This window comes from Erpetoichthys calabaricus, chromosome 10 (genome assembly GCF_900747795.2).
Source record: "Erpetoichthys calabaricus chromosome 10, fErpCal1.3, whole genome shotgun sequence".
NCBI classification, from domain to species: domain Eukaryota; kingdom Metazoa; phylum Chordata; class Cladistia; order Polypteriformes; family Polypteridae; genus Erpetoichthys; species Erpetoichthys calabaricus.
The window spans coordinates 103381505-103408127 of NC_041403.2; the positions used below are offsets into that span (position 1 = coordinate 103381505).

At 38.1% G+C, this 26623-nt stretch overlaps 1 protein-coding gene across 1 annotated transcript in view; it reads left to right on the top strand.

The window, feature by feature from the left end:
* LOC114659279 (collagen, type IX, alpha 3) overlaps positions 1-26623 on the top strand; it is an 80883-nt gene that overhangs the window by 14909 nt on the left and 39351 nt on the right. Inside the window, exons 8-18 of the mRNA XM_051932452.1 lie at positions 7254-7310; positions 7779-7832; positions 13159-13212; positions 13417-13470; positions 17028-17081; positions 17688-17741; positions 20070-20123; positions 21517-21570; positions 22666-22719; positions 23906-23950; positions 24174-24227. Coding sequence (XP_051788412.1) covers positions 7254-7310; positions 7779-7832; positions 13159-13212; positions 13417-13470; positions 17028-17081; positions 17688-17741; positions 20070-20123; positions 21517-21570; positions 22666-22719; positions 23906-23950; positions 24174-24227 — 588 coding nt within the window. The remainder of the gene's footprint in view (positions 1-7253; positions 7311-7778; positions 7833-13158; positions 13213-13416; positions 13471-17027; positions 17082-17687; positions 17742-20069; positions 20124-21516; positions 21571-22665; positions 22720-23905; positions 23951-24173; positions 24228-26623) is intronic.

Below are 26623 nucleotides of genomic sequence, written 5' to 3' on the forward strand. Positions count from 1 at the left end.
GCTGTACAATTATACATACAATTATATTAAACAGGTTAAAAACTGAATGGATGGATGAGTGCCTCTGGTAAATGTATGATAAAACCTCTGCTCTGCATCTTTCAATATGGTATGAGAATCATTAAATTGGTAAGTTAAAGTGGCATGCTGATGTTCAACGTACATTCTGTTGAAAATGTCACCTAACCTTTATAATAACTGTAAACAAAAGACAAGATTTGCATCAGAATAGAATATCAATGATATAGTCTCATTGTCTGTGCCATATCAATCAGTTGCCTCAAGCAGCCCAACATTTGAAGCTTGTGTTCTACCTCAGAGGTGAAACTTTTAGTCTACAGTATAGCTTACTGTGCAGTTCAGAGTAAATTATTTCATTGATCAGTACTTCTCCTGTTGTGCTATTAAGCACTCTATAACGCTTTGTGTGCTAAGGATGGCTGTAGTTACATTGAGCCACCCAGCATAGAGGAGCTGCTGCGCTCAATCAGATCAGCTACTGCTGTCCTAATAGGATTATGGTGGCTGCACATCTGAGGAATTGCTCACACCGCTGGGTCTCCTGGATAATGGCTTACAATACTACAGGAAGAAACATTTCATTCTCAGTCGGAATTCATTTCAAGCTGCGAGCAACATCATTTGTATTCTCTGTGCACCTCCAAAGTCATATGTATTTAACTGTGAGTTTCCTGAAGCGCTCACTGCTGTCAATAGTAGGACAATTATTTGCTTCCAACAATACACATTGCTAACGGGTTTGAAACAGGAAAGCACTGCCAGAATAATACAGGTGTTTGAGATCAAGCTATGAAAATCATGATCTGGAAACTTTTCAAAAGAAATAAACATGCGGATATCTAAAAAAAAATAAAACTTTGAAGAAATAGACCTAATGATGATCTTACGCAACTATTGATGTGGACTTTGCTGTCTTTGGCCCAAAAAACAATGTCTTAATTTTCTCCACCAGTTAAGCTGCAGTGTGAAGACTTAAAACCAAGTGTCGGCCGTTAATGCAGGCTCAGCTTTAAGGAATAGTGGAACAGGACCATAAATACCTTGTGGCAGCCAGTTTGCTTACTCCGTGCATGCACAAGGGTTCTTTAAAAAGTGTCTGCACTTCTTGATTCCAGGCCATTTTTTCTAGGAATAATCACTGAGGCTTTTCAGCCTTGTGACCCTTTGTCTGATGGGATGGCTATCTACCCTGCTGCTGTAGACCTTGCTATCAGCCTGGGAGATTCACCGCACATCAATGAAATTGCATCAATGAGCAATTATTATTACTTACTATTCGGCTGATGCTTTTATCCAAGGTGGCTTACAACATTTGAGATACAATTAGTTACATTTCTCTTATTTTTCCAGTTGGACTATAGGCTGATGAAATGACTTGCGCAAGGTCACATAGTGTCAGCAGTGGGATTAGAGCTGACAACATCAGGATATGAAGTCCAAAGTCACCATGGCACACTGTCTCCCTGTGTAATGATGCAGTATACAAAAATGGAAGCTGTTTATTCTATGTTTTGCTTTTATACAACATAAATGACAAACTATAATGACAACAGGAAGACATCAACACACTGAGTAAAGAGTCAAGATAAAAGCTGGCATTAGATATTAATAGCTAAAGATTTTAGAATTTATACTAGCAGACAGAGAACTTTTGTCAGGATCAAGATCAGAATGACTTGTTCAGGGGGGCTTCATTTCATCTACTTGTACATTCATTTGACTACAGTAGGCTTGAGGAGATGATAAATAATTTCCCAGTATGAGGAAAGTCAGAACTTACAATTCTAGAAGTTCATTGCCAAAATATTCAATCTGCTGTATAATATATAATTATTAAATAAATATATAATATAATATAATTATTAAATAAAATAACAGGTACAATCTCAGAAAATACAAAAACTGCGGCTTGGTTAATATTATATAGGCACTTGGCTTTACTGTGCCAACCAAGTTTAGGAAGTGTGACGTGTAGCCATAGTGCCGCTTATAAAATCCATGATGATGATAAAATAACACTACCAAAAAAACAAACACACGAAAAGTTATATATTTAGTTTGTATTGAAAATCATTGAGCATACAATCCACTTCAGGCTTTCCCAGGAAATCCCCCATTTAAGACACACACTTATCCTGTCTTTAACCTCCCTTTATTAGCCGAGGTGCTCTCAGTGCTTTGCCTCAAATCGTCTCCATGTGTTTTCGCAGTGTGCAACAAGTCCGGAGGCTGAAGCATTTTGGAGAGCCACAGGTCAAAAGTTCCAGCAGATGGCATGTTTTCTCCTAAGCTGTTTGAAATGAGTGTCAGAAAAACAGCAACTGAACTGAGAAAATTGCTTTTAAGTAAACGTTTAAGAAAAGGCAGCTACTCTCCTCCTCACTTCCAACCTGGCTTGCTTGCTTTCACCTCCATCAGCAGAGCCCACCATGGCACTTTCTAATTCCTCAATACACAGGGTGTTACTGAATCATTTTATATAGGCTCAAGGTTATTCTCCTATGGATATCAAAGGCTGCACTTTCTAACTACTTCTTCTTCTTCTTCTTCTTCTTCTTCTTCTTCTTCTTCTTCTTCTTCTTCTTCTTCTTCTTCTTCTTCTTCTTCTTCTTCTTCTTCTTCTTTTTCTTCTTCTTCTTCTTCTTCTTCTTCTTTCAGCGGCTCCCATTAGGGGTTGCCACAGTGCATCATCTTTTTCCATATCTTCCTAAGCAAAGCGATATGAATCCTGATATGCCTTTCCGTTTTCCCAGAATACACTGCACTCCTGTCCAGTGTGACAAGACTTTCAGGCTTTAGGCTTATCACCTGAAATATGTCAGCTGAAAAGTGTTAAAGTATCTCCCATACACACCACTGATGAAAAAACAGAAAAGGAAAAGGCAGAGAAACCTAAAAGCATTACAGTAATCCCTCCTCCATCGCGGGGGTTGCGTTCCAGAGCCACCCGCGAAATAAGAAAATCCGCGAAGTAGAAACCATATGTTTATATGGTTGTTTTTATATTGTCATGCTTGGGTCACAGATTTGCGCAGAAACACAGGAGGTTGTAGAGAGACAGGAACGTTATTCAAACACTGCAAACAAACATTTGTCTCTTTTTCAAAAGTTTAAACTGTGCTCCATGACAAGACAGAGATGACAGTTCTGTCTCACAATTAAAAGAATGCAAACATATCTTCCTCTTCAAAGGAAACAGAGAGGAAAGCAAACAAATCAATAGGGCTGTTTGTCTTTTAAGTATGCGAAGCACCGCGGCACAAAGCTGTTGAAGGCAGCAGCTCAGACCCCCTCCGTCAGGAGCAGGGAGAGAGAGAGACAGAGAAAAACAAAGTCAGAAATCAATACGTGCCCTTTGAGCTTTTAAGTATGCGAAGCACCGTGCAGCATGTCGCTTCACTAAGCAGCTGCACAGAAGGTTGCAACGTGAAGATAATCTTTCAGCATTTTTAGACGAGCGTCCGTATCGTCTAGGTGTGCGAACAGCCCCCCTGCTCACACCCCCTACGTCAGGATCAGAGAAAGGCAGCGCAAGAGAGAGAGAGAGAAAGTAAGTTGGGTTTCTTCTCAGCCATCTGCTAATAGCGTCCCTTGTATGAAATCAACTGGGCAAACCAACTGAGGAAGCATGTACCAGAAATTAAAAGACCCATTGTCTGCAGAAATCCGCGAACCAGCAAAAAATCCACGATATATATTTAAATATGCTTACATATAAAATCCGCGATAGAGTAAAGCCGCGAAAGGCGAAGCGCGATATAGCGAGGGATCACTGTAATAACTGAGCAGAGCAAAGAACAGTCACAATCAGCATGGTGGCAGCTTACGAGTAGAAAGAAGACCAGAGAGCTGACACAGGAGGACATTCCCAGAGTGTGTAGAAGAAAGTTTCCAAAGCATAAAGTGAAAATGTGTCCATTTTTAACTGTTTTCCTCTCCTGGCTGAGGCTTAGTAATACAGACTGATACAGCATAAAAACCAAAAGCAAAGAAAGTACAGTATAACGGAAAGTAAGAAAAACAATATAATACAAAAATAATGATAATAATAAGCCGAAATGAAATCTACATATCTACATGAGCACACAATTTATTTAATACATAGACCACAGTAACATATTGGATATTGATTGAACTTAATTACTAATGAAAACTTAAAGATGATGAAAGGTAAATCTGTTATAAAAAATGGAACAGTCAATGTAATGGTAACAGGAAGCAAAAAAAAAAAAAAACCGGTCTCAACTACTTTACACTTTTATCTTATGCACTCATATCAGAGGGGCATTGGGGGGACGAAAGATGCGACCTTCCTGGATTATCTTTAGTTAACTTATGCAGCTGCCCATTTCCTTACACAACATGACTCACCAAGGTTTAGTCTGTCTGTGCTGTACTTAGTAATTCTGCCCATTTGAAGATGGTGCTGTAACAACTGAATTACTGTAGCTCTCTACTCCTGATGTCGCTCTTCCTCCTCCCCTCGGCCCGCAGCCTCTGTCTCGGATTAGCGTGAATATATCACTCCTGCAAGTGAACTGTGACTCTTAGTGCAATGAGAGAAGTTGCAATATCAACCAGAATGTTCAAACAAATTATAGAAAAAAAAAAGATCTAAATCTGTTAAGTAGTTCTCTCGTTCGCTAACTAAGCAAAGTTAAGGTTATGCCCCGAGGCAGACGCGTGAGTGAGGATGGCCCCGCCCCCCTCTGCACAGCACGATGAGTCTGTCTCGGATTTGCGCTAATAAATCGGTACCACAAGCGAACTATGATACATAGCGCAATGAGAAAGTCGCAATATCAACGGAATGTTCAAGCAAATTATAGAAAAACACCCAATCTAAATCTGTTAGGTAGTTCTCTCGTGAAAAGCGAACAGACATACAAACAGGTCTAAAAAAACTATAAGAAATTTCGTGCTTGGACCACGAAATTTTTTAAACCATTTCTTAGCGATCACCTGTGGGCCAAGGGTAACCTACATTCCAAATTTCAAGTCCTAAGTCCTCATTGTTTGGGAGATTTCGTGATGACTGAGTCAGTGGTATTTGGCTTTAATCCATCCATCCATTATCCAACCTGCTATATCCTAACTGCAGGGTCATGGGGGTCTGCTGGAGCCAATCCCAGCCAATACAGGGTGCAAGGCAGGAACAAATCCCGGGCAGGGCGCCAGCCCACCATAGGGTGCACACACACACGCACACACACACACACATCGCACACACTAGGGACAATTTAGGATCACCAATGCACCTAACCTGCATGTCTTTGGACTATGGGAGGAAACCGGAGCACGCGGAGGAAACCCATGCAGACACGGGGAGGACATGCAAACTGCACGCTGGGAGGACCCGAGAAGCGAACCCAGGTCTCCTTATTGTGAGGCAGCAGCGCTACCACTGCACCACCGTGCCACCCATATATATATTTGTATATACAACATTTGTGTATTTGTGTATACAACATTTACTGTCTATATAACTCCAGCATTAGCCAAGTGTAGATGAAGTAAAAATTTAGTGCAAAGTTTGAAGAAGTGAAAATAAATGAGTTTCTGTTCTTCTTGATTCAATTAGAGTCTGAACCTAATTTCTGCACTTTGTGGACCTGTAGCTGTCAGGGAAATTAGTATTTTAAATAAAGAAAAGTCAAGATCATCATTACAAATCGCTCCATCTGCTGGAGCTCCTTTATTACAACAAGCCTGAGCGAGTCTGCCATGTGAACAGCTGAATTCTATATTAGCACTTCAATAACCCGATTATTTACAGAAACCCAATTTCTAAAATGCCACATACACCCTTATTCTCATTAGAGAAATTGGGTTATTGGCCTCTGAGAAACCCAACTAACCAAGGTAGATTTCACGTCATATAATCTGATTATGAGGCCATGTAAACACATAACCAGGTTATTTTTGTTAAGGATTTTGTAGTCTGTGTGTGTCTGTTGCACTCTGTCAGACTGCACATGTATTTGCTTTGCACATGTTTTTAGCAGCCACAGATAGAATTATCCACAAAATACATTTCCAGAAGCAAATGCTGAAGTACGCACATTATTCCTTCTGCTGGCTGAAATAATCTGTCTCAGTATTTCAGAAATCAATAAACTTATATAGAGGAGCTAAACATACAGTACTAACTTCAGTAGCACAATCTTGAGAGCGGTAGGGTAACACATTAAAAGTAACGTGTGCTACGCAGTCTGATTACTTTATTACAGTAATGAGTAAACTAATGCAATACTTTTCTTAATGAAATAAAAATTCATTAGGTATGGCAAGAAGCATACCTGCTGGTATGCCGGTCTTTTGCAGGGTTCAAGCACAAAGCAGAAAAAGTTTACTGCATGCAATCTCGTAACAGAGACCTATAAATAAAGTGTCAATATGACTAAACACATTTATAAAACACAAGAAAATGATCACAGACGTCATGCTTATATTCCAGTTCACCCGGTGGTTGATGGTGACGTTTAACACGTTTTTGCACAGTTTAATGATGTCAGAGCGTTTTACTAAAGGAGAACTCCAGAAGATTATATGCACATGTAAACACGGGTTATTAAGAACCCACATTCCTGCTTTAATCGAGTTATTCACCTTAACCCAATCATGTGTGCGCATGTAAAAGCAGTGAATGACAAGACTTCAGCAGTCTTAAGTAAGCTAGGTTCGTTTTCATAACACAGTCAAGAAACATTTTAGTTTACACCAATTAGCATACTGATAAATCGTACAATCTTTAACACACCTATATTTGAGCATTATCTGCCCAAAATAGATAAACCGATTAAAAGTCTTTGACAAATGTCTGATTCATTGAATGGGACTTCTCATTTATAAATTTATAAATTCTTTTAGAGAGCAAATTATACATTTTTTTGTATTAATTGTTCTTATCTTCTCATTCCCTTGATAATATGCTGGCTGTAAATGTTTCAGAATGTCTTAGGCAAACAGGCAGGTGTAGTCAGAAGTACTTTACAAATTCATATAAAACTTTTTTCCCCAACACAGCATAACTACTTCTTGACGGCCTCAAACATTCATGCCCAACAAATGGGATATCAAAACCTCTCTCATTTTGATTATTGTTATTATGTAGTTTTCTTCATCCAACGGTGCTTAATTTCCCACTATAGAAAGCAAGTATTGTTGTATAACCATTCAGATAAAAAAGAAAGTTATTTTCAGACTCATTTACAGTTATTTTATTTCCACAGTGCCCTGCTATTTGTCCGCCTGGCCCATCAGGTCCTCCGGGAATGCCAGGATTCAAGGTAATTTAAAAAGCTTCACTAACGACTGGACTTGGGAATTATTTTTTATATTTTTAAATGATGTTGTTGAAAATAGCTTACAGAATTGTATTTAGTGTGTCCATGCTGCTGGTATAAATGTGTGTCTCAAGACATTTTGGCACACAAAGCCCAGCAGACACACACAGGCCTAATAAGCCTGTTCCTTCAGTTGTTTTTGTCTGTTTATTATCTTGAAATCATATGAAAGCAAAGCCTTTTTTTCAAATATTTGTAATTATATTAAGAAATATTGTGTCTTATTACAATATTCAGATTTGTGTGGCCATTCTTTCCTAGTGTTTCATGTCACACATCTTCTGTTCTGTTTCTATGTACCTTAGAGACTTAAATATCTTATAAAGCTTCACAAACTGTTTAAATAATTGAAACTTTAATCCAACTTTAATCTTCCTCTAATCAAGTTTTTCTCTTTTTTTTTGGTTTTAGGGTCACACGGGCCACAAAGGAGATAAGGGAGAGCAAGGAAAAATTGGTGAGAAGGTAGGTACATTTCAGAATTGTGAATTGTTTTCTTGGGAGAGGCAACTCTCTGGGACATGAAGGAGAAGAAGGAGCAAGAATAACAGAGCTAGAAATTTCAGGACAGAAAGTGCAATGGGGATAGGACAGGAGCAGGAAGGCATGACAGCGGAGCAGTTCTTCACCACGGAGTGTGTTTGCATGTGCTTTAATAACCCAAGTACTCATAGAAACCCAGTTTCTAAAATGCTATATAAACAATTACTCCGATTAGAAAAACCAGGCTATTGGTTTCCCATAGAAAACAGGTTAACACACATAGATATCTCCGCGAGTAACCAGGTTATGTAAACCCTTAACCAAGGTACACTTGAGAATTTTATTGTCTGCACTTGTCCGTTACACTCTGTTTCCCTGCACAGCTTCGCACACACTTTCACCAGCCACAGAAAGAAGAATCCACAAGATAAATTTCCTGAGGCAAACGCCCGAGTGATCAAACTATTCCTTCTCCTGGCTAAAACAATTTATCTTAATATTTCAGAAATGCTAAATTTATGTTGATGAACTGAACATACAGTGCTAGGTCAGCAGCACAATCTCGGGAGCAGTAATGTGCTAAAAGTAACATTCGCTAAGTAGTCGGATTATTTTTTTAATGTACCGAGTAACCTAACACAATCCTTATTTTATTGATGTAAAAACACCTGCTTTATTATTATCACTGTGGCACTGGGTGGAAAGCAAGAAGCACACATACTGGTATGTCGTTCCTTTGCTGGGCACAGTCACAGAGCCAAGTAGAAAAGAGTGTGCTGTGTGCAATCCGGTAACAGAAACATATTAGTAAAGTGTCAGTTTACTTTCAGTCCATCTATTTGCTATAGGAATGTTGAAACAGTATGATGAGGTGATGAGGCAGCCAGTAGGCTGAAAAATGGGGATGAAAGTGATTTACTTCACAGCACATGAAGGACTAATCATATGCATAAAGCACAAGAAAATTATCACAGACTTTATGCATGTTTTTAGGTTCATGGTCTCTAATGATAATGTATAACACTTTTTTTGTGCAGTTTAATGACATCGGAGTGTTTCACCAATGGAGAACTCCAGAAGCATATTTACAAAGTAAACTAAGGTTTTTAAGAAAAATAAAGGTTTCTGCCTTAACCAGATTACTCACATTATTACAGTTGTTTCTTTCTGCCTTATGCCAAGTGTTTCTGGGTCATGCTTTATTTCTCAGGACCACTGGAGCAGATAAGTGTGTTTAGAAAGTGAACAAATAGAAGAATGAATGATAATATTAGAGGCCATACACTAAAAGTGCTGGACCAATGTTGATATGGAATTGACCTTTCCTAGGACTTACTAAACATTTTAATTGGTTATAATTTTAAATCCTAATTGTGCTATTCAAATATAACTGTTTGTGGCCCATTCCACCACATAAGAGCAAACATGCTATTCCAGTTATGTGGCAAAATTGGCATCAGCAATGACAGAGACAAAGCAACCAGACATGCAGATCCACAGACACACAGACATTTGTGTTTTTATTAAGATATATGGCTCTTAAAATGGGATCTGATACGCACCAGCATGAAAATAATAAAGACAGTCTGATTAAACAAAAAGCAACACAAAATTTGTTCATTGCCTTATTGTTAACTAGCAAAATACCCGCGCTTCGCAGAGGCGAAGTACTGCTTTAAAATTTTAAATAATAAACTGAGGGAAAATATACCAATAATTATTTGTTAAGGATCTCTTTGTATACTATGTTGTCAGTTGGCCCCTCTGGTTGTAATATGACCAAGCTGTGCGCTGAGCTTACTCTTGAGCATGCAACGTATAGTTGGCCATGTGAAAAGCAAATCAAGAACAGCAAGACCGCGCCAGCTAAGGAGCTCAGCTCGGAGCGAAATGAAGTGAATGAAATGAGGTGAATGGGATGGGGAGATGATCACGTGACTCCAACACCCGCCTTCACTCTCCGTCCCTCCACAAACACACAAACACAGTCTCTCGGATCCCAACTCTCCTTTATATATATAGATGAGCATATTTTGTAAACATTCAAGGTCAAACATAAAAAAAGTTGCTCTAGTCAATGACATAACCTTCAAGAATGGTTCTGAGGGTCCTCTGTGTAAAACAGAATTAAACTCCACTTAAATTAAACATTCAATTTCCAAAGCATAAGAGACACATACAAAAAGAGCCAGTCTGAAATTCTTGGCTGTCTGTAAATCACTTGCATGGAGACACAATAGTTTGTGATGCTGCTTTTTAGAAGACCTGAGCTCAAGTTTGGAGCCAGTCACTGTCCACTGCCCATCCATAGTTTGAACCTACTTCCATGCTTCTGTGCTTTTACCTAAACATCCCAAATACATTTGTGTTAAGTGAATTGGTGACTCTGAGTTGCTATGCATTAATACTCCACTTCCCATGCTGGGTTGGAACTGGCCTGCACATAATGCTGCCAGGATAAGCATGTCTAAAAATGAATGAATGTGGTGTCTTGTCTCTTGGTATCTCTGGAGATGTTTTTTTTTTTTTTTTCCCCCTACCAGTTACATTGCCGTTATTAGGTTTGAGACCTTTCAGTCTGAAGTATTTCTGTCAAACACATCAGTTTTGTAACATGGCATCAGAGCTTAGAAGTGATGTATGCTCAATGTCTATTGGTTGCATGATACAATTGAGATCTTCTAGTTTACATGATCTTAATAATAATAATGCATTTTATTTATAGGGGCACTTTACATTAGCAGTAAATCTCAAAGTGCAACATAAAAAGATTAAAGAAAGGCAAGGCAAGATAAAAACAGAAATAAAACAACAATAATTATAGCATTCTTGTTAATAAGTTTTCCTAAATAGAAAAGTCTTTAGCTGTTTTTTAAAACAGCCCACAATCTGCTGTGTTCTTAGGCTCTCTGGTAGGGTATTCCAGAGCCGTGGGGCAGCGGCTGCAAAGGCTCGGTCTCCCATTGTATGAAGTTTGGTCACAGGGGGAGCAAAGACGGTAGGTATTTGTAAAACGGAGGTTTTTTGTAGTGGATTGTAATATAAGGAGTTCTTTAAGATATTGTGGAGCATTTCCATGGATATACTGGTGAGTAAACAAACAGAGTTTGTATTCGATACGGAGATGGATAGGGAGCCAATGAAGTGACCGAATGATTGGTGAGATATGTTCATAGTTCATATTTGATCTTGTCCATCTTAAGGCCATTTGCACATTTCCATGTGGATCATCATTATAGCTGTTATAGGCTGTCATTATAGCCTTCTGGTACAAATCATGTGTAAGGTATGGCAGGCTAGTACAGTAACAAAGGAAATGAAACAAACACACTGTTCCTATATGCAGTACATGTCAGGTTGTAAACCAACTAGGCTACTGTATGTAGACAAGTGAACAACTACAAGTTCCAAGCAAAGCAATGTTGGTGTGCTAAATCGGTTGTCCCCATTTACTTTTTCAAAATTATAATGAAAATTCAGGCACTCACAGGCGCAAAAATAACAAAATAATAACCACAAATTAGCCACGGTTGGGCTTACTTAAAGTTACAGGATCGCCATAATGCTATATTCACAGAGTCACGTCTCATTCTGCCGGCTCACAATATATTGCAGAAAAACCGGAAGGGCCAGAGTCAGGTGCCCTTCAGGGAGATCTTATCGATGTTACTGGAGGAAAAGGAGAGGATATGGTTAGCGACAGTGCCCCTTTTGCCCCAAAGTGGTACTACATACCTTAGAGGAGCCCTGGGAGTGATCCACTGACGCGGATGTGTGACAGCGATCAATTTAGTAGTTCCTGTTTTACATTGCACCATAAGCAACACACTCCATCACAGCATTGTGTCTATGGTGACCAAGATTCAAACACATTATCAGGCCGAAGACATTTCATTTTTGATTGTATCCTGCAGTCTTCATTAAACTGATTTCTGTGTGTACAATTGTAACTACTTCCTGGTAATTAACTCAAAAAAATCCATAAAAGACATTTTGTATAGGCAAATGCATCATAAATATTCAGAACAGAAATGCATCATGTACCTGTCCTTAATTAGACGAATTGTTGCACCAAGTCAGACCTCCATAACTCTGAATTGAGTTTGCGAATGTTACGTTATCACGTTTACCAAATGTTGTTAAAAAAATCTTAGTGAATGGCGTAAGCAACATTATATCCTAATGACATAAATTACGAAATGACTCAGACACAACAGAAGAAAGAAATCTTTTACTTTAAAGTGCTTGTGCAAAATGTTTAGCTCAAAGTTGGCCCTATGAAGTAATTCATTGTTACTTTATGCAGTTCTATTAAGAATATTTCAATGTTAAACATTTGAATAATTATATATGTTATTCTACTAACTATAATTGTGCCAGCTAGATACATTAAAAGTTACTATATGATAGATAGATGAATTGATTATTGATACTAAAGGAAATTCTAAAAGCTACAACACCAATCATACAACATTGCCACTAGCAGAAAATTACATATACTGTAGATACAATATAAAAGTTTATGACGGCTCATACAGGTATGTTATTTTAAAGTTCCAAAGTCTATAGTCTGCCAATCTGATTAAATGTTTTGTAGACTTCTTGGCCATTCATAGACAAGTGGATTTACTGTTGAAGACTCAACGTCAGTTCTCGGCAGTGTACAGTTTGTGTTTGCTAATAACACTCGCTACAAAGTCAGTCATGAGCCCGCTTAGCCGCTTGAGCTGATTGAGCGCTCCTTTGCTCAACTTGCTAACACAGTTATATGGTATAAGGGATGCTACTTAATATTGAATAGCATTTTGTGTCTGTCCCACCTTGTGAATGAGAATCTTATAACTGGGATTGTTCTAATTATTACCCAGTTCTATTAGATATTATCCATAAAGGGGTAAATCACGTTAGGTTGATTAGCCCAGTATAAGCAACAGTGGATGTTTTAAGTCTGCTGGGGATGGACAGCCACTGTCATCCTCATTGCCTGCAATGCCTGCAACTCTGTAATGAAGTAAGCACCTGGCACTGTAGGAATGGGCTTCTGACCCCACCATTTTGTTTTTTTTTAGAAAGGCTTAATAAATTAATGAATGGTGATCCAAAAAAAGCAATGCTACTTTGACATTAGCAGTTGCTGAGAATCAAAGTCTGTCCTGCTAATGTTTGTGACTGAATGAAGTGGAGGGTAGGAATATTAGGGAAAGCTGTCTTGTTTGAATGAAGCTGAGTATGAACCCTTAACCTAAGCCTCACCTCACCTCACCTCATATACTACACTCTACTAATTCTTATTTTTTCTTTCATCCAGGGTGATCCAGGCCCCCCAGGCCCAGCTGGCCTACCTGGAACTGTTGGACTGCAGGTTGGATGCATATCTTTTTTATTGTAATTACTCCAACATGTTACTCAAGGAGTTATTAACTACTTATTTCTAAGGCTTAGTGTCTAGTTTAATAAAGCATATGAAGGAGATTTGTATTTCTTAGCACCCAATCTTTACAACTGATGAACGGACAATTATTAAAACTGTATTCATATTTATAAAAAAAATGTATTCTGTTTTTAGGGGTCCAGAGGTCTAAGGGGGCTGATGGGTCCTATGGGTCCAGTTGGTGACCGGGTGAGTTTCAAAATGTGTGATGGTTCCAGAATAATGATGTGTGGTCTTAGACACACACTGTGTCTGAATTGGTTTAATTTATTTTAATCAATTAAAGCTTCATTTATATTTATGTAAGACAAAATAGCAACATCTTATGGTGTACACTCCTCCATTTACTGGATTAAAGATGAAAGTAAATATAATTTGTTGTAAACATGAATACACAAATTACCAGCAATAATTATTGGTTTATATAAGCATGTAAAGCTTTTATAAAACGCCAAGAACTGAGTGAAGACATATTTTTTTTCTACATTTTTATGTTAAACGATCCTCGTATGTATTTCACTGTATTATTTTGATTTATTAAAGTTTCTAATTTTCCAAAATACTTTTTAAAATTTTTTTTGTATCACTCTCAAAAAAAGAGGCAATTACATAAACATTATGCATTTACCATTCAGAGTGTTCTTCACATTCCCTCAAGCGTCACCCATGTGGTAAAAGTGCTGCAAATGCTTCTGCTTTTAAATTCATTTTTTAAATTAAATTCTCTTGAACACCATAGATTCTAATCTGCATTAGTTTATTTCTTTCATTATTTCTTATTTGCCCTCTTTACTTTTGCTAATGCAGACTGAACTAAAGTCTATTCCAATGACGTGATATACGTAGGATCATGAGAAACGTTTTATTGACAACAATCCATACAACATCACACGTCATGCCAATTCCTGTTTATCTAACACTTCCAAAGTGTAATACAGAGGAGTTTTGAGGGTCCCTTGGGTGCTCTTTTAATAACAGTAATTGGTAATTCTCTGTGCATTTACAGTTCCCTTTGTAAGCACGTATTGTCTAAAGTTTGTAAAAAATTTACCTTTAATAAATTCTGTCTATGAACCCGTACTGCAAATGAGGCCTGATTTTAAAGTAAGAGATGGAGTTAGCCAAACTGCCACACATTAAACTTAAGTCAAGTCTAATATTGGTCTTGAATTTTTAGACAAGGTGGAAGGACTGGTGGAGTCATTGAATAAGACAATTAGCTCGTGTCTGGACTTTCTATTGGGCCTTTTTTCCTTTTTTATAATTCGGACATCGATATTACACAAGGTCAGTCAGTCATTGTCCAACTCACTGTATCCTAACACAGGGTTACGGGGGTCTGCTGGAGCCAATCCCAGCCAACACAGGGCGCAAGGCAGGAACAAACCCCGGGCAGGGCGCCACACCACTCACAAACCCATACACCAAGCACACACTAGGGACGATTTATAATCACCAGTGCACCTAACCTGCATGTCTTTGGATTGTGGGAGGAAACCCACGCAAACATTGGGAGAACATGCAAACTCCACGCAGGGAGGACCCGGGAAGCGAACCCAGGTCTCCTTACTGCGAGGCAGCAGCGCTACCACTGCGCTACTGTGCTGCCTATTATACAAGGTATTCTAGTTAATTGTTTTATAATCATGTTACTCTGCTTAATCAAAATGTCTCTTGACTTGTACTGCACACAACACTCTAAATAACCCAGCAGTCTTTCACTGACTTCTGCAGGCTGTCTGGTTGTGGACAGTGTTGAGACCACTTAGACCTCCAAATCTTTTGGTTTCCTCTCATCCAACTGGTGCTCTCTAGGATTGAGATCTTCTCTGGACTACTGTTCAATACAGTGTTGAATGGGTGGTCTGTGGAGCAGACTGAAATTACTGCCATGTTTATTAAACCATTTTTACATGATTAGTTCTTTAAGATATGGAGCATTATTTTGCTGGAAGTATCCACTTGGAAAGGACAGATTGTGTTGACAAGACCAGCAACATTGCTTAGGTACATTGTAACATTCAAATGACAACTGATACTAAGAGAGAGACAAACATTCCCCACACCATGTCAGTGCCACCACCAGCTTGTACCAATGATACAAGATGGAATGGATCCATGGATTCATGCTGTTTATGCCAAATTCAGACCTTACCATTTGCATGTCACAGCAGAGCCTCATCAGACCTGGAAACCTTTTTCCAATCTTTACTTGTTTAGTTTGGCTATCACATGTCCACTGTAGCATCATGGTCTTGCTATTAACTGACAGGAGTGGAACCAAGCATGGTCTTCTGCTGCTTCAAGGTCCAATGCTTATTGCATTCAGAGATGCTCTTCTGCGCAGTACTGGTGTAGAGAGCTATTAATCGAGTACATGGCACTTTCTGTTAGCTTGAACAAGTCTGGCCATTCAGATCTGAACTCTTTCATTAGCAAAGTGTTTTCTTCCAGGACTGCTGCTCACTGGATGTTGTGTTTTGCCATTAAACGTAGAGACTGTAGAGCATTAAAATCTCAGGGTGGGTAGCAGTTTCCAAGACTCCACAATCACCACATCTGGCACCAGCAATCCATAGTTAAAGACAATTAGATTGCATGTCTTACTGATTCTGATGTTTAGTCAAATACCAACTAAGCCTCTTGTCCATGTCTGCATGTTAAATGTATTGAGGAGCAGCTATAGGCTTGACAGTTTGGAGAAGCAGGGTAATTCTGCTATATAGAACGCTTTCTGTGTATTCAATAAAGTTACAAATGATTACACATAAATAAACATATACAATACAGGTATATATACACATACTATATATTAAAATGAGCAGCAGACACAGAATCAGCCCATTTTTTCTCCTATGACACTTGTTTTCAGTTCCTCTTATAGTGTAATAATTAGCCTCATATTGCCTAAACTGTTTTAAACAAATGGGAAAAGAAATCCTCTAAAAACCTTGTAAATCCTTTCTTATGAGGAGTGTTCAGTACAGGTTACCCCTATATGCCATACATTTTTAGAGTCTGCCTGATTGAATTCCCAGACATTCCCAGGCCAGTAATAGTTGTTCTTGGTCTCTTCCCAGGTCTTCTTCTAGGGGGTCGTGTCTGTTTCTTTCACCATAGCAGGTGTCCACAACATCCTAACTACATGTGCAGTCCACCCCGATTGACTCTTGTTGATCTACTGAAGTAGCACTTCTACTCCAAGGACTTCCCATATTTCTGAGGTCTTCATCCCATTATACAGAGTGGGGACATCATTTTGGCCACTTGTACTTGTGACCTTTTGCTTTCAAAAAACACATTTTGTTCCTTTTTTTAAGGAAAATATTTACATACAGTAGGTACACTGGATACAAATTTTTCTTGGGGAAAATTGTGCTTTTTTAAATTTTGAGACTCTACAGAGGAGATTCATGGAGATATGAAATCCAAATCTAAAATAGAGAGCCAAAAAAACAAATCGTCTACAGACTACTGATCAACAGTTTATTAAGTGTGTGTTATTGATGTAACCATATCCATTTTGAGATCAAGTTTGCTATATTAATTTTGATATATTATTTCTTCATATCAAGAAACCTTTGATATAAACAAACTTTGTAGTCAGCATATCAAACTGTGTCGTCAGAAAATGGCTGATCCCCAAAGTAGGCCATTGTATCATGAAGTCAAAACCTTCCAGATATCTGTCATATAAAAGGAAATGACTGTGACTGTAAATACATTTCTTCCTTCTTTCTGTTTAGGGTCTGCCTGGTTTCAGAGGTCCACCTGGAATTGCTGGAGTCATTGGCAAAACGGTATGAAGAGTCAAAGTTGAAGTCTTTACAACTTCATAAGTTTCATAAAATCTTACTGGGCTTTCTCAGTTCTCCTCTAAATTCTCCTGTTACAAAAATCCTTTCCAGCTTTGTTTTTAAATAAGTGAATTTATTTGAGACTTCTGCAAAATGCCTAACACTCTTTACTGTTAGGAAATTATTATTCTCTTCTCTGTTACCTTCACAAAAGCAAGACCAGCAGTAAAAGCTATTTTTATTGTCCAGTTATACTGTCAAAGGTCTTAACATGACAGTGACTATCACCAAAAGGTGCCAAATATGCTTATGTAGAGATGAAGGATTAGCCTTCTTTTAGTAAGACTGCAATTAAACTAAACAAAATAAAATAAACTGTGCCATTAAATAATAAAGATGCTAAAGAAATGTCAAACACTTGTAGTCGTTTTTATGCAGAGGTGGCTGAATCTGGTACTGTAGCTGCCATTGACAGCTTTATGGGGTCATTCCTGGCTGCTTCTCCTGAACTTTGGTGTCCTTTGGCCATATTCTGGAAGTCGTCTCGTCTACCACTCCTCTACACAAATGCAAAGCTGACATTTTGGCCATTTCCTGTTTGTTTTCCAGGGTGATGCAGGAGAGAAGGGGCCACAGGGCTTTAAAGGACCCAAGGGAGAAATAGTAAGTAAACAAATTGGTGTATTTGGGGATGAAACCTTCCTATATAGTTGGGAAATGATTATATACGGTCAACAAACACCCAAAATGCTAACTTTTGTTTATTAACACATAGAAAAATATGTTTGCAGTTATTGCTGACTTGAGTTATGAGTTGGTTGACATTGCATCAAGGCTGATATTCTACCTTTCACTAAAACACCTTTGGCTCAGCCTGTGTTTGATATGGAGGATACAGTTCTGTAATGTTGTATTCTTCACCTTGTTTGCTACTGGCCACTTACAGAGTAGTGACAGATAACAGCAATGACAGGTGGCCAGTTGTTTTGTGTTCATTCTGCAGGCTTTGCAATTGAGGGCCAAGTCTTGGCCTCCATTAGGGGACAGCTCATATTGGATGCTAACGGTGTGCTTGACTTAAGCTACACTGGTGGGAGTAGTGGGATTTCTGTTTGCTGTTGAAACTACATTTGTGCCTGCTATAGTGTTGAGATGGCATTGTTCTACAGATAACACTGGTGTTATATATTTTTTTTAGCTTAGACACCTAGGTCTCTTCTATGAATACTCTCCTGTGATGTTTGATGACAGGTATGGGACCAGTTGTGGTGGACAGTAAGAGTATTCTGAGTGTTGGCCAGAATATTGCTAGCAATACGATTGCTCTTACCAGTGGAGGAGACCACATTAGTGCCTCATAGAGTGTACAAGTGTTCCAAATATCAGCCTATTACAGTGCACAGCACTCTGACACCTCCAGATAACAATGCTAAAGGCCAAATTTGTAAAGTAATTGTTTTGAATCAATCATTTTGGTGTGTTCCATAAAGTTTATGAGAAAGTGATTACCACCATTGGACATAGCTTTTCTACTAGTCATAGGGTGTGGTACAGTTCTTGACCTGGTCTAGTCAATCACTGGCCTCATCAAGATCCTGCTTTAGAAGATCAGCTGAAGTAGGTGCTAAGTGTGAACTCAGTCTTACTTGTGCCTGATTCACATCTTATGTGTATGTACAGATTCAAATTAACGTATACATGTTAAACATAAGGTATTTGTGTAGTGGCATGCATTTTTAACATAGATTTACGAGTTTTCATGTACTAATTCCAGAGGTGTCTGCCACTTATTTTATGTTTAAATGAAAAAAAACCCACTGTAATCATTTTTTGTTATGTGCAGTACTTTTGTTGATCCATACATTTGTTGCGGTTACTCTGATAATAAATGCAATGTGAGTTATGTTATTGTGGCAGTCATGGTGATTTCAATCCTGAAGATGCCTTGGAGACAGAAATGCTACTGGGCACATTTCTCCGTGGTGCTTGCACATATTTTGCCTCATCTGTAGGAAACAGGAAAAGACAATTACTAGGCAATGGCAAGGGCTTGCTCTGTTGTGCATTTTCCTGTGGCAAAAAAAATCACTAATGTGAAAAATGGGGTGTTGTTATGCATTTAGGTATGGAAAATATGTAACATATTACATTTTTTTGAAAATGCTTAGCACTCCTTCCTGGTAATATGAACAGGAGCTATATGGTACAATTTATTTTACTGGCATGCTATGGATTTCCTGTGTTATACAGCCGTAGAAATGATACAGGAAAACACAGAAGTGTGATCTTGTCCTTACAGTGTAAGGGTGTAGTAGATTTCCTAAAATAAAACGTTATTGAAAAAAAAGCACTTTTAGGTTCTCAAAGTGTTTCTTTGTTTTATACATGATTAATTTAGAATTTGGGCGAGTAACAAGCATTGTGGAGTTTTAGCAGCTGGGTTAATGTAGGATGTTCCAGTGGTTAGCGCTAATGTCTTACAGCTAAAGGGATCAGGATTTGATTCCTTGTGCTATCACAGTGCAGAGTTTACATGTACTCTTTAAAGACCACTTACGTTTTTCCTTCTAGTTCTCCAGTTTCCTTCACCGTCCCAAATACATGTGGGTTTGGTTAACTGCCATCTTAGTTTGGCCCTCATTACACGAATGTGAGTGTTTGCATCAGTGTGCATTGCAACGCATTGGCATTCCATCTAGAAGTGGCTCCTGTGGAATGTTCAGTACTTTGTGGCGCAGAACTCAGCTCTTCACAGCCACATAAAGTGGATGGATGAATTTAGGGATTTTTGGCTCTGAAAGGTAATGTACAGAAGTTCAAAGCCATACACAGAACATGGCTTCCCAAACAAACTGTAAAATACAGTATATGTAGAGAACTAAGGCTGTTAAATATTTGTTTCTTTCAATATTTGTCCCAAACTGTACTTTTAGAAGGTTTCAATCAATACATTTATGGTGCACTCTAACAGAATGTTGTTCTTGTCTGCAGGGGAAGCCCGGACCAAAAGGAATGCCAGGCAGACCGGGAACAAAAGGTGATCCGGTATGTGTCATTGTTTTCCTAGAAACTGAATGTGACAAAATGAAATGCCTTCCGTTTTAGATGCTGTGACCTTCTGTCCATCATTCAGAACTCAGATATTGATGTCAGGGATCTGCCTGCTGTTAGTGTGCCCCATGACAAGAACATTTACAGGCTACAGATACAAAGATTTGGATATATTCATAATTGAAAAATACTACAACAGTTTAAATATTGCTTTAATATTAGTTAAATTGTAAATATTACTAATTGATCATTTTGTTATAGGCAGTAACATGTTCAATACCTTCTTATCAAAGTAAAACTCCGTGATCTCCCTATTCCTATCAGTAGCAGGAACTCTTTGACAGTTTATTTTATAATCATGTTAACAACACAATAAAGCAAAATGTTAAATGTCTAACTCGTAGTAAATGCTATTACACTGACCACATAGCTGAAGAAGTATATGAAGAAAAAAACAGTTTTAGTAATGTCTTAATGCCTGCTCTAATTGAGGTTTTATGGTGATGACATTTAAAGCTATTAAAAATAAAAGTAATTAATATAGAAAATGATGCAAAGAGTATTTTAATTTTATAGAATGATTATTTAGTGTAAAAATGTGGATAGAGAAAAAATAAATGTCTCTTTTTATATTACAGTACTCTTATAAAAATATGATTTATTGAATAATATTGCTGATATTCACTTTCAGTTGTATTTCTATAACTGGGAGCACAAGAAAGTTAAACATTACATAATGAGTCCAAAGACATGCAGTTTAGGTGGACTGGCACTGCCAAAATGGCCCTAGTGGGTATGTAGTGTATGAGTGGGATAGACTGGCGCCCTGTCCAGGGGAATGCTCCTGCCTTGTGCCCAGTGCTTGCTGGGATAGGCTCCAGGCCCCCATGACCCTGCTCACGTTACACAATGGTCAGGTATGGCATCCAATTAACAATGCATAGAAAGATAATTTAAAAGGGGTTACAGGTTGAGGGATTTTGCCTGAAAGGTCTAGTGTTTTGGTCAAGAATATTCATTTTGGATAATATGGTATGAGAAGATCACAGAATATAAGTGAATAAAGTATGACAGAGGGCATTACAGTGACATCTGCTTTGTAAACTAATAGGTTCTTACCAAAATGGAAAAGTGAATTGTGAAAGGTTCTTACAGTTAAAATGTTTCAGCGCATTAATTTACAAAATCTGTGCTGTGGAGTCTCTTCCCATAGTTCATATTTATTAAAAGCTGTCTGCATTGTTCCTGAAAAGAAATACGATTGCTTAATTCTAACTTCAACTTCACGTGTGAAAAAACTGACTTGCTTCTTATTGGCTCACTTTGAAATCTGTTACAATAAAACTAATATCATTTTGTTAAGTCTACTATATTAATTTTTTGCTAGGGCATACCAGGACGAGATGGAAAAGATGGCACACCAGGAACAGATGGAGAAAAGGTGGATTACTAATAGTTTTGTATTCTGAAACAAAATGTTACTGGGGCAAGTGGTAACATTTGTGCTACTATATGAGTTTTACTGATGGATCAGATTTTATAATAAGAAAAATACCTGACAGTTATTTAAAACGTTACCCTGTGATCAACTAGCACCTTCTCTGAATGGAATGGGCTTAAGAATATTTATGTTAGGTAGAATGCCCAGTGTGCTTTTGGTGGTCTGTTGGCCTTGGGACCCTTTCAGATTTAGTTTTTTTCTCCAGCTTAACTGGAATTTTATTTGTTTTTCTAACCTCCTGGCCATCTGACCGTATTGTCGTACTCATCTTTAGAGACTTAACATACAATATTATATATAAGAATTATACTTTTCTACCAATTATATATCAAATGTTATATAAGATTGATGTAATAAACAGCCAGCAGTTCAACCCGGGTGGGAGGCCCAGAGACTGGAAGGATGGGGGAAGGCAGCTACTTTGGGGCTCTGCCTCCCCCAAGATGCTAGATGGCACCATGAGATGTGGAGTTCGGCATCACAGCCCTGCTAGGCACCGTGAATGCCGCCAGGGGAGGCTTTAGAATTTTGGGAGATAAGGTTCTCGGCTAGCCTTGAAGTACTAGTAGATCACGAGGATGCAAGCCCTGAAATACTTCCGGGATGATTAAAAACTTGAGTTCTCCATCTGACCCAGAAGTGTTGGCAAGTCACGTGGATGGAGGAGAAGAAGCACTTCCGGGTCGGGCAATGTATAAAGGACTGCATTGATTAATTTTGTATTATGTATTCTTTATTTTTCTTGCCAAATTTAAGTTTTCTTTTTTTTAAATATGGTAAGGCACTTTGAGCTACATTTCATGTATGAAAATGCACTACAGAGATAAATGTTGTTGTTGTTGTCACCGTAGATTCAAAATGGCTGATAGAAAGCATGTGCTTACAATAGTGGCTGGTATGGAAAAGAAAATGACAAGCAATAAAGTATTCTGTACATTTCAGATTAAAGTGTACCCTATAAGGGAATGTTTCCTCAAACAGAGAGACCATTATTATGAAATGTAACATTAGGTTTGGTCTTCTCCAAAACACTAGGGTGACAGCGGACGGCCAGGAGTCCCAGGAGAAAAAGGCCCAAATGGTCTTCCAGTAAGTAAAACTTTAAACATTTGAATAAATACTCTACTTACTACCTCAGAGAACACACATCTTAAAGTATGTACTATTCAACTGCTGGACAAAAATTATATTAAACGCAGAATGTCATTATTGTCAACCTTTATACAATGGCCTCTTTTGTTCAGGACTAACACATGTATTACTTGCAGGTAGAGAAGAGGAAAGTTTAAATTAAATTTCAAGATGTACACATTGATCCTGCTGTGTTTGTCTTTTGTTATTTATAAATACTGTATGTGCTTCCCTTGTTCTGTATTTTTTTATTCTGATATTAAGTAGTACAGCACATTTAATAGCCAGCATAAACCTGAAAGCTGGTTCATCTGAATACAAAAATGTGCTTAGCTAACAAATTAGTAAAGGCCACCATGTTATTCTAAGCCTCTAAGTTGAGTGAAGGAGCTCCATCTGGCACAGCTTGAGAAGAGCTGTAAGTCAGTGAGTGTCTAATGAGACAGTGTCGGGCAGGACCAGAAACATGGAGCAGCTTGCTTGTGTTGAATTCTGTACATCCTAGGTAGACCAGGCTTGGAGAAGTTAATGAAGTATACACCTCTAGCTGAGTAGTAAACTATGTTGGTACAATTTGAGAAATTAGTTTTTAGTCAATTTCTGAGAATGCAATTGTGAGCTTGTGCTCCCAGAGTTGCCTCACGTGATCCACAGTGGACGTTGTTTGAGTCGCAGTGATAATATTATGAATGGCTTTTACAGCTGCTGTCCAGTACATATTACATTACAAAATACAAAATGTCCAGTTGCCAGAAATATTCTAGAGATTATTTTATTCCTGTCTTATGGTGTTTTTTGTCCACTCTGTAGGAAAAACATTTTTAGATGACAGATTTATCTGTAGAATTTTTAAAGCAATTTAGAGTAGAGCAGGTCCAACCTACTCGTACATCCTTCGTATTTATCTTCAAAACTGAACAAAAATGGAAAAAGTGAATCAAGTTTGGAGTTATTTCAAAATGTGCACAATATTTACAGGAAAGAGTGAACTGAAAGAGGCTCCTTTTATTAAGGCTGTTACGTATTTACAAGTTAGTCTTAGCAATACAAGTCTTTCTAACCCAAATCTCTCAGAAATGAGGAAATGTTGTGATAGTATGGTTTAAATTGTTTAACATGGTGTCTGTTTACTTTCTAATTGTAGGGACTGCAGGGAAAGGCTGGAACCAAAGGTTCTAAAGGTCAGATTGTAAGTAAATGTTGCTCTTTTAATTTTTTGCTTTTTCTTTATTTTGTTGCAACACTACCCAAATTGTTCATTGTTTTCATTTAAAGTGCATGGTATACAGATAAATCACTTGCTTTAACCTTAATTTATTTGTTTTCTGGAAGTCCTATGTTGTAAAACTCTAATGTACTGCCATTGGAAGAAAACTTGTCATTTTTTTAAGTAATGCTGTATGTCTTTACAGGGAGATCAAGGAGAAATGGGAGAGGCTGGCCCATCTGGAGAACCAGGTATTCCAGTATGTATCTGACTGCTTTTAATAGGGGCCTTAAGACTAAGGAAACATTTTGTGTATCTATTTATTCATTTTATTAATATTCAGCAAATAGTAGACCCCAAAAAATTAAGAGATATTTTGAATTTAAATTAGCCTGGATCTTGGAAGCAATGGCCACAACTATTGTACTTTTATGTTTAGTTCAAGTTGCTTAAACATTATTCATTTGTCACAAAATTATTATTAAATAGTGTCTTAATGAAGCTAAAGCTCTTCAAACATTCTGGACTAAAGGAAACAGTGTTGATGTGTAATGTACATGATAGTACCAAAAATTAGAAAGAAAGAAAGAAAGAAAGAAAGAAAGAAAGAAAGAAAGAAAGAAAGAAAGAAAGAAAGAAAGACTCAAGTTCCATCTCTTCAGATATACAACAACTACTATTATGTGATTCCTGTGCATAAATATTTTGTTTAAAGGAAACGCATTTAATGCAAAATAAATTAATTAAATTGAACAAAAGTCATAAACACACAAACCATTAAATCACTTTTAGAACATCCATTGAAGAAAATGGCATATCTTAGTTTTGACCACGGCACTTCCCCATATAATCACACCCACACCAGTCTACATAATAGCTTATATCAGGATCGTGGCAGGCTGGAACAAAAATGGTGTCAACTATCATGACAGCCTCTCTCTATTAGTTCAAGTTGTGTTAATGAGAGAATAAAAATGTTTGTATGTAATAACAGTAAAAAAATCAAATCTCAAAGTTTAGGCCAATGAATGAACATAAATCTCAGTTGCCTTTTCAGCACATGTTAAAGCAAGGATAGAGGAGACATGTTGGTGTAACAAGACATGGATGAGGCCCTCCAGGATTTAGAATAACAAACAACATCAGAGCTGCAGGAGATGTCATCTGCATACTAATTTAGACAGACAGTGGCTGGCAGGTGAAACAAGTCCATTAATGTTAGAGAGAGGTACCCTGTGGCAGTACCATCAAGAGATAGAAAAGTTGTGTCACTCTGGGAGGAAACCTGCAACACTCGGCAGAAGATCAAAGCCGTGGAGCACTGGCAGGGGTCCAGTACGAGTCTTCTAGACCAAAACTTAGAGGGGGAATCAGTGCACACGAAAGAGACCATACAGCCTACAGGTGGTGTCTGTTTATCCATCTGACTGTCTGTCTACCTACCTGTCTAGAAGCTATTTTTGCTATACAGCATGGCCTCTTAGTTCTCAAGGGTATAATTTGTTCACAAGCTGGTAGATGTCACTGTAGGCTAACACCCCGAGACAGCATAAATGATTCTAAGACTTGGCAGGCAACCCTAAGGCCAGCAGTAATTGAGGCCCTAGACTGATAGTTAGTAGGTGCAGAAATATGGAAAGCCACCTCACTAGCCAGTCAGTCAGGTAAGGATCTGTGTGTAAAGCAGCCCAGCAAGGAGACTGGTTTACTTTTTGGGTCTGTTGTAGCTTTGTTTTCTTCATGTGATAATTTCCCCTTTAATGGAAAAAAAATAAATCCTCAGTTTCTATCATTTGGATTCCTTTGCTGTAATTCAGGATAGGGAGGGATGGCAGAAAATTGTTACAAATTTGACTGTTATCCGTTAACAGTAGCATTTTTACAGAGCGCTCCATAGTGTTTGATGCAAATACACATTTTTCCTTAATTAGCTCCTGTGCACCACAGTTTTAAATTTGTAATCAAACAGCTTGCATGTGATTGAGTGAGTGCATATTCTCAGGTTTTATTAAAGCATATTTTTTATACATTTGGTCCCCATGTAGAAATTACAGTACTTTTTATACACAGACCCTCTATTTCGAAGTAGCATATCGTTTGGGTTACAGTGATGGCAGGTATATTAAAGCAGTCATATTTACTACTTTGTTGCGTATCTCTTGCATGTAATGACTGCTTGAAATCTGTGATTCATAGACAACAGTTGACATCACCAGTCACAGTTAGTGACTGGTGCAGACTGTAATCTGGCCAACTTTTTTCTGTGGCCATCTAGTGGTTTGCATCTTGCAGTGTAGCCACAATAGAAATGACAGCACTCTTTACACATAGTCCCCCCAATTTTAGGGCACTATAATATTTGGGACATTGGCTTCAAGGTGTTTGTGATTCCTCTGGTGTGTTTAGTAGCCCCATTAGTGCAGGTTTAAGAGAGCATTTGATGTCTTGTCTTGCTTCTAAACTTTTGATTACCTTTGGGGCCTGTTGTTGCCATTTTTCAACACAAGGACCAGGGTTGTGCCAATGAAATTCGAAGAAGCCACTATGAGACTGAAAAAGAATTAACCACTAAGAGACATCAACCAAACCTTACAATTACCAAAATCAACTGTGTGGAATATTATTAAGAAGAAGGAGTGCGCTGGGGAGTATAGT